General features: G+C 39.1%; 1 protein-coding gene across 1 annotated transcript; it reads right to left on the bottom strand.

The window, feature by feature from the left end:
• Positions 1 to 502: 502 nt before the first annotated feature.
• Positions 503 to 4,383, bottom strand: pitx1 (paired-like homeodomain 1; the record flags this gene model as incomplete). The annotated part of the gene is made up of 3 exons (XM_084170572.1): positions 503 to 1,054; positions 2,933 to 3,135; positions 4,239 to 4,383. The coding sequence occupies 3 exons, from the start codon at positions 4,381 to 4,383 to the stop codon at positions 503 to 505; spliced, it is 900 nt and encodes a 299-aa protein (XP_084026698.1).
• Positions 4,384 to 9,309: the final 4,926 nt, after the last annotated feature.

The following is a 9,309-nucleotide window of genomic DNA, read 5'->3' as shown; positions in this document are numbered from 1 at the left end:
TTTACCAAACTCGGTCCTCAGGACCCCAAGGGGGTTTAGTTTTTTGCCCTAGCACTACACAGCTGATTCAAATAATCAACAAATCATTATTATTTGAATCAGCTGTGTAGTGCTAGGACAAAAAACAAAAAAACGTGCACCCCTTGGTGTCCCCAGGACCGAGTTTGGGAAACGCTGGCCTAGACCAATACAAGCCATGTTCAAATGGGTTTGAGCCCTCAAAGGAAGTAAGTGAACATGCATAGGAGTTCCTTTGTTTGTTTATTATGTAGGCTAATGTACAATGTTGCAATGTAACACGTCTTCATCATCACTTTTAAATCCAAAAAACATGGTCATATAAATTGTTGTAGCATACAAGTTCATTGGTAAACACACAGGCTACAACCCGCATAATCCATTGGAAAAATAAATGATTGCAACTAATCCAGTTTAGTTGTCTTTCGCCCCATTCGCAGGTAGGCTAGGCTGTCCGCAGATTATTTTCATCACGGCTGATGCGTCAACTGTTGTATTGACAGGCATTAAGGCTAGACCCGGGACTTTGCAACCCGCTGTATCCAAAGGTTGGGTGCTGTTTCGATTTCAGTCTCAGGGTCGCAAGGCTAGAGTTACATGTGTCTCTGTATACGCTGTAAGGGGAACCGGGAGGCCCATACGGACAGGACGACGAGGACATGACTGAGTTGATTGTAGAGGTGCCGATTCCGTTAAAATTGCTGATGTTGTTCAGGCCCGCAGTTGGCATCCCCGGTACAGCCGAGTGGCCCCCCATACCTCCGGCCATAGTCATAGAGGAGATGGAGTTAGGAGCTGAGAACATTGACTGGGATGTGAGTGGGCTCATTGAGTTGAAAAAAGTGAAGTTCTTTGTGGACAGATTAGCCGGGGTCAGTCCTTTGTTCGTCCAGTTGTTGTACGTGTAGGCAGGATACATGTCGTCGTAGGGCTGCATGAGTCCACTGAACTGGGGAAGGTAGCTGTTCTTACACAGGTCCATTTGCTGGTTGCGTTCACGCTTCCTCCATTTGGCCCTGCGATTTTTGAACCACACCTAAAGATCAAAGACAAAAGAAAAACGTTTATTAAAAATGCGATCTAAAAAATAATTTAATTTAATAATAATAATAATAATAATAATAACAATAGTTGTGTTATTATATTATTATGTAACATTTATAATACAATCCATAATAGTCCAATAGAAAATATATAGCCTAGGCTAGGCCTAATTAGGCCTATGAATGATGAAAAAACCTAGAATATATTTTTGCCACAACTTGACAAAATTGGCTCTCTAATGTTTTTATTATAAGAACAATTCGTTTTTACTTTATTATGGAAACAAATCAGGAGTATTAGGCAATATAATTTGAAGTGGGGCTATGTATAGTCTTCCGTGGCACACGGTTGTAGGCTAGTGATAAATTGTCCACAAAGACATGAACGATGTGACACCATAAGCTTAGAGCGCAGTGGTGGGTTATATTTAGCTAGAAAAGCCTCCTCGTCATTGTGTTTTAGCTGTGGGCCTATATCTCCCCGCTCTCACGTCTGCATAGGCAGTATGGACAATCAAATTCATCAAAATGTAGGCCTAACCTAGCAGGCTACTGGTCGAATTATCATACAATCATTATTATCAATAGTTTTATTATCAATAACCGTGAAGCGTTTGCACGACCCCTTGCAAGACCACTGAACAAAATGTTCCAGAAAAATAGGTGTTACTCTTGTGCGTCTATTTTAAGTGTACGTAATTCCCTTCTGGCTAATATAAGGTCAATGTTATGATGTGCTACTGCTTGGGCGTCAATAAGAGTTTGTGATCCTCTTCATAATGTTTGAAACTATTCTATAGATGTATGGATAATCGTAATCTATTAGCCATTGAAAAACGAAATTAAAATAATATTAGGCGCTTATTGGGCTTATTGTCGACTTCTTGCCAACTGACTAAAGTGCATTGTTGTTTTGATATGTAGGCTTCAAAGTATTGGTACGTTTACACATGGGACATACGTTAATTGTAGGCCTAGGACACAAAAAAACTCAAGCTTGTCTTGTTTCTTGCCTATATTGTTATTAAAACACCCGATTTGTTTAGGGGGTTTGGGTTGAATTTTGCAAAAAGGGTTTCCAATAGGCCTAATGTGCAATTACTCGCAAGAACATGTGTATGCATGGTAATATGGTAATTACTCATTGCACTGCACTAAAATGGTTTGCTGTAAAACGTTTCTAGAGTAACACGTTACAGTGGAGTGTGTAGTGAACAATACACATTATAGCAATAACAAGACCTATGTAAAATGAACTGTTACCGAAATAAATATTCTAAATTGATTGGCACAGATACTGTAAGTATACACTAAAAAACATTGTAGATGCAATGTCATCAAAAGTCGATACATTTGTGTAATCCATCACCCCCATAAAGATGGAGGAAAATTATGGCGTCAGACATACCTCATAACGTATGTAATGTAGTCCCCTGTAGCTCAGTTGGTAGAGCATGGCGCTTGCAACGCCAGGGTTGTGGGTTCGTTTCCCACGGGGGGCCAGTATGAAAATGTATGCACTCACTAACTGTAAGTCGCTCTGGATAAGCGCGTCTGCTAAATGACTAAAATGTAATCATTGGTAATTATTGCAATGACATCATCCAAGTGGTGTTGGCTTGAAGTCAAGCAATAAACCCAGAACAGGTTAAAAACGGAAAGGTTTTTACTTTCATTAATTCACATCGTTACGGTTTCCCTTTGAATTCATCAAAATGTAGGCCTAACCTAGCGCCCTACTGGTCTAATTATCATACAATCATTATTATCAATAGTTTTATTATCAATAACCGTGAAGCGTTTGCACGACCTCTTGCAAGACCGCTATGCACGTTTTCAGCACGGGCCAAAATGCATCTCCAGGTCCTTACCCTGACTCTGGCCTCGGTGAGGTTGGTCCACACAGCTATCTCATCTCTCGTGCTCATGTCCGGGTAGCGGTTCCGCTGAAAGGTGGCCTCGAGCTCTTGCAGCTGCTGGCTGGTGAAATGAGTCCTCTGCCGCCTCGCTTTCTTCTTTTTGGGATCATCTGCGTTTCCATCGTCACTTCTGTGTTCTACGCTCCTCTCCTTTTCTGTGAAAAACAAACATATAAATTCTGGTTATTGTACTGTAGCTTATACTGAGTCAGACTATTTTGATTTTACATAGAGGCGTGCCACTCACCCAAATGTTTTCTGTACAATCTCAGCTCATGATTCTAGAAACAGTATGTACGAAACGCATGTACAATTTTTAACAAATGGTTTACTTCTGCAGCAGAAAATCACCTGGCAGGGTGATCCTAACATTGTTGGGTAATCCTAACATTGTTTGAAGTGTCCATAAATCACTAAAGTAAATGACAATTTTCAAAAGTCTATAAGGCCTACAAAGACCACAAGTAGGCTATCACGTTCCATGCATAGCGTCAAACATTAACAGATTTGCTCCGGGTTCAATATTGATTATTTTAGACGCTCTATTAGAAATGAATCGGCATAAACCTGCATAAACCAAGAACATTCCCTTTGTTGCAACGTTTGTCCAGTCTTATCTAGAGTCCATTATCTTGTCCATGCGTGTCTTTACAAGATAGCCTTTATTTCATACCTTGAAAATAGCTAGATGTAAGAAGGGCGATATATATTTTAAGAAAGATCAGTTTAAAACAAACTAGCCGTATTGTAGCTGCTGAATGTATTGGCTAGCCCTATTCTTCTTAGGCTTACGTCTTATTATCTCTTTAGTATTAGGTCTATATATTGATAGCTTACAACTGATGAGGAGGACTGTAATAGAAAATACCGACCATTCTGCAGTAGCACATATTATAACTTCAAACAATTATTATAACTCTTGCATGTCATTGGTTTAAATATGCAGAAAATATTATATTTGATCAAACCGTAAGCTTATTGTTATCAAAGTAGGCCTAATAAAACACGACAATTGCATGTTATTTATTTAATTCAACAGAAGGTGCTTTGTGTTTCGAATATATGTGGTATTACTCAATGCATTGGGCAGCATTGGGCAATTTTGTAAGCTACATATTTTAGTTTCTCTTAATATCGAATACATTACACACATAAGTACCTTTTTAGCCTATAATGTTTAACACAAAAATGCCTGTTGTATAGCCTACTTAGTAATAATGAGAGTAGGTAATGCAATGTTATTACACCGTTAATGTACCTGCTATTTCAGTATCTGATGACTCGCTGCTTGAGTTCTCCAACGTTTCTCGAGTGTTGTTTGCAGTTCTCGGCAAGTGAAACGTAGAGGCCATGTCGCGCGTCGGTGGGGATATCACGGTCTCTGCGATTCTGTCCAAATTCATTCCACCTTGAAAAGAATGATGTCGTATTAAAAATAAGTATTAAATCCTGTATACACGAGCTTTCTCAATCTTCAACAAGAATGTTTAGATTTCTATCCGTAGCCAAACACTTGCCATTGCAAGAATAAAAAACAGATTTCCATGAATTTGTTCTCCAGATAAACAGACTCTCTTTTCCTCGCAGCACTGACAGCGCCTAATGCTTTCAGATTCCGCTGGTGGAGATATGCCCGGTGTGACCGAATGGAAGCGCTCACAGCAGAACCAAGGGATGGGACCCACCCATCTTCTGCATTAAACCTCCCCGAAATGAGAGAGTCCCACCCACAAAGAGCATTCAATCTGACTGCAGGAGATTATTTGGGGAGCGCATGAGGCAACGTCGAGTTGCATTGCCTTGGAACGTTTGGAAGAAAATGGGCCCTTTATTCAGGCATGTTTGAAATATGCTCCAGCGCAATGGAACCGCCCGGCAGCTGGGTGCGCTTAGAGCCTACACACGCACACAATTTATATATCGTATAGGAACTGAGCTCAATAAACATTTACATTAGGCCTACCCGTGTTATTTTCAAGGCCAAACATATATGGAAAGTAGGCTACCTAATTTATAATTGAGTAGCCTATGTACATGAAAGAATCACACTGCTGCAAAATCTACCGTAGGCCTAATAGTCTATCAATTCATGTGTGGGGACGATTTGATGAGGTATTTTTTCAGGCCTTCTAAACAATCACCTAAAAAAAGCAAGTGAGGCAGACCTTGTGTCAAAATAATGAAGTGGTGTGTGTGAGTGTGTGTGTGTGTGTGTGTGTGTGTGTGTGTGTTTGTGTGCGTGCGTGTGTGTGTGTGAAATCAGTGGCTCCTGCTGGTTGGTCAGAGATGGACTGAGATTATACGTCACATCACACAGTTATGAGCCCGGCCACTTGAATCCACACTTGAATTAAATTAACAGAAATTGATTTTCTGTGATTCATTTAAATATATGTTGGCCTTGTTTTGTTTTTGTTTTTAAGGAGAAAGGCTTTATATATCTTAGGCCTATTGACAGTAGCCTATTTGTCCGTAATTTAAGCGAAATGTCTGTCACTCACTGTAGCGTTATAGTAAACAATGCTTGGAAATCAACACCATTATCATTCACCTGTACCTGTAGTTAAAACAATATGCAAACACAATGCAAACTCGTTTTGAGCTGATAGCCAAGTGAATGTCAAAGAATATCCTGGATTGGCATAAAACATATCTGCAGCTATTATTTGGTTTTGGATGACTTTATGGAATCATCGTTTATCATCATCAATAAAAACAATCCGGAAAAACTCTGGTGGTAGGCCAAATGGTCCCAATAGCATGCAGTATTATAATTACATTGGGCAGGTATTTTGTTTTGGACAGCTTCTATTGCGCACGATCTCCAAGTCTTGTCGCAGGCGCCAGTGCTAAGCGTTTTAGATTATTGTAGGCATCAAAATAAATAACTCACAGCAGGTTTTTGAACTCATTCAGCAGTTTTTAACTGGTTAAGTACAATTCCATTGGAAATTAATGTTGAATGCTCAATTTATAGGCCTATTCCTAAAACGTAGGTTCAAAATGATGTTGTCGCTGCTTCCTGTTGACGATACATTTTGATAAATAGTCCAATGTCAAAACACAGTTTTCACTTGTCCAATAACGTATTTTTTATTTATTTTTTATGAGCACCTTATAAACTGCACACTCACCAAAAACCATGTTGTTTTCACAATTGGCAATAAATCACTCATATCGATTAGGGGGGAAATCAGGTTGTAGGCCCATGCGCTGTTGAAATACCACAACTCAAAAACCACATGGACACTGGAGATACAGTATTTTTACATCACTGGTTAAAGGACAACCTGCAGAAGACAGGTAATTTTGTAACGGGGTTCCCCCACAGAAATAGAAATGCAACATTGTTTTGTCAATCACTCATATATTGATTATCACCTTGAAATCAATCGCGCAAGAAGGGGGAGATGAGGTTACAGGTCCTGTTAAAACAAACGAACACAGCTCAAAAACCACAAGGAATATGGGGATAATGTGAACATCACTGGTTAGAGGACGACGTGTTGAAGACAACCAGCTACATTTTGCAATGTTGCATTTTGATTCAAATGTGTCGCCAACGCGTTAAGTGTACTACTTTTTTTTTGTTAGTCACTTCCATCGATATCATGTTGAAATCAATAGAACAGGGGCCAGCGTTTGGGGAGGGGGCAACGTTTGCTGCGTATGCGCTGTTTAAACTAACACTATTCAAATGCCACACGGAATCAGGGAATACTTTTTACATAACTGGTTAGAAGATAATTTGCTGAAGACATTCATCTAAATTCTACAATGTCAAATGGAGATTCTAGGAGGTTGCCGAAACAGGGCAGAAACAAATCAGTTGCTTTGTTATTTAACTTAAACGAATCACGACCCGGCATAGGATATCAACACTGACAAGGGTTGGCTGTTATTAAAGTGATAGTTTGACTCTCAAATCAGTGTAGGCCTATTGGTGTGCTGCCGTCGACTGTTATGAAAAGAGCTCCCCGAATGTTCTGCTCCCCGAATGTTCAGCTCCCCGAATGTTCTGTGCCATTTGAGCTTGAACATTATAACTGCGTTCTAAATCCTGCAATGGACAGGCATGTATAACACAATCAACGGTCCCAAACCAAATATAGTTCATTACAATTATTATTATTCAATTATTAATCTGTTTAAAGCAATCGATTTAATGTATTCGTGATGACTGTAAACTTTTATATTAACATCAGCAATCTGAAGCAAAAATGATGTAATGTAGTAACACAAACTGTCCACATTGGGGAAATTGGCGTGATATAAAATAATTAAACATGACAAAATAATTCAGTATTATAATTTAGGATGATAGTAAATGACGCACACTCACAGTTTTTTACAACAATGACATCTACTTTTGACTACTTTAACCATGGAGAGAGTTTTAAAATGATCCTAAGCAAAATAGAACTGTGCGCTGTAGACTAGAGCTTCCCGCACCAATAGGGTCATGGCTAGAAGATTTCCAGCTTTTGTCAAATTAACTTCAAAAGTTTTTTTGCTTTTTAGCTAACCTTAACCCAAACCCTTTTCCTAACCTTAACCCAACAATCCTAACCTGCTATGTTAATTATCCTAACCTGCTGAGTAAATTCTCATAACCTGCTACGAAAATTCAGTTCTGACGTAAAATTTGGCAAAAACTGGATTCCTTCTAGGCAAGACCCTTCCGTTCCCCTTCCTTAGTGACTGGGCAGCTTGAACCTTTGACGTTCGGAGTAATTTCATGACATTTACTTTTGACATGAGACCCCGACAAACTGGAAAGAGTCCCTTTCAAAAGGCAATTGTGCAACCTTTCAAAAATCACTTACTTTTTCATTTATTTGTTCAGGTTCCTCGTAATATTGTTTTTATTTAGGCTAATTAACCTCTTTGTAAAATGAGGTCTACGCTCATTCCTTATCAATAAAAAAAAAACTAATCATATAAACTAACAAAGTATATGGCATTTGCCTTCATGGTGCGTCCACGCTCAAGGCTGTGTATTGGAGTCAATTGAAATTACATTTCAGATAATCTAGAAAAAAAAAGAAAAAAAAATCCCGAAACAAAAACAAACATTTTTCAATTTATGTAGCTATTGCATTTCAACTCTCAAATAGATTGAAATGTTAATGGTAAGGATTCAATCGTGGTACAGGGAAGATACAGCAACATAAAATCAAGAGCAACACCCATGCTACACAAACATCAGTGAATGAAGAGGTCTAAACTATTCAGAAACGAATCTCTAACCCTTAAAAACAAGTCAAATGTGAGTTCACATGATATCTAATATGTTTGTGGGCGCCTCAAAAGTCTGAGTAGGGGGCCTCGCGGTGATGTGATTTAAACGCCATTATGCACAACCAAATGAATGTTTGCCTCTGTGGGTTAGAGATGATCATCATAAATAATTACCAACAGAGATGCAGTCAGCATCGCTTTGGGCTTTGGCTCCTAGCCTACGTCAGAGGCAGGACTGGTAGTGTTATCTCCTTGACAATCTATATCATAGGCCTAATCTGTTGATATTTTGTCCTATAAATTGGTGTTGAACGTTCTTATTGGCCTTCATGCGCGTATTGTTGGCTCCTCTGATAATGCGTTTTCAAATATATGGCACTTGACACTTGCGCGACGGATGGTCTACAGAAGCTTTTTCATCCACCAAGACAGGTTAAAGGGCAGTGGCAAGATAAACAGTCATCTTTTTTCGGAGGACTGAAAATAAACTAAACGACCGTCGTTAATCACAAACCAAACCAAAAATTAAAAATATAAGTATTTTTTATCGTGTCCTTTTTGTCATACCCAAACAAACCACTGAAGGGGCAACGAAAACATTGGGTGTCGAATGTAATCAGACACGGTGCGTAACTGGAGAAGGCTATGGACCTGATGACATTATTGCCTTATAGTGATCATCACATCTCGGCAATCTTGAGTGGATACTTGGTCCAAGGCCTGCGTGACCCCCATTCCCAATAACCACCCTGACATTTGAACAAATGTTTCATTCGAAATGGCTCCATCATCCCACTCACGAATTAATGGATATTACTTTGTACCATATTGCTTCAGTCTGCTTTAGATTAATTTACGTTATATCACTCTTGCCTCATGTTCTCTTCAATAGGCTATAGGCCATGCAAATAAAAAGTTATGTTACGTCCTCATCAATATTTTACGTATGCCTATGGCTTAAATGGACTGTTGAGACGATGTTGGGATAACATGCGAAAACACGACAATAACTTATAGAGATCTATGATCGGTCAATGATTTCCGTCCACATTTATTCCCGTCTTACTGCGGAAATAGGCAGAATAAAA

The sequence above is a fragment of the Coregonus lavaretus genome (genome assembly GCF_964263955.1).
Source record: "Coregonus lavaretus genome assembly, chromosome: 10".
Taxonomy (NCBI): Eukaryota; Metazoa; Chordata; class Actinopteri; order Salmoniformes; family Salmonidae; genus Coregonus; species Coregonus lavaretus.
Note: the sequence above shows the minus strand (reverse complement) of the source record. Positions and strands in the feature narration are given on the sequence as shown.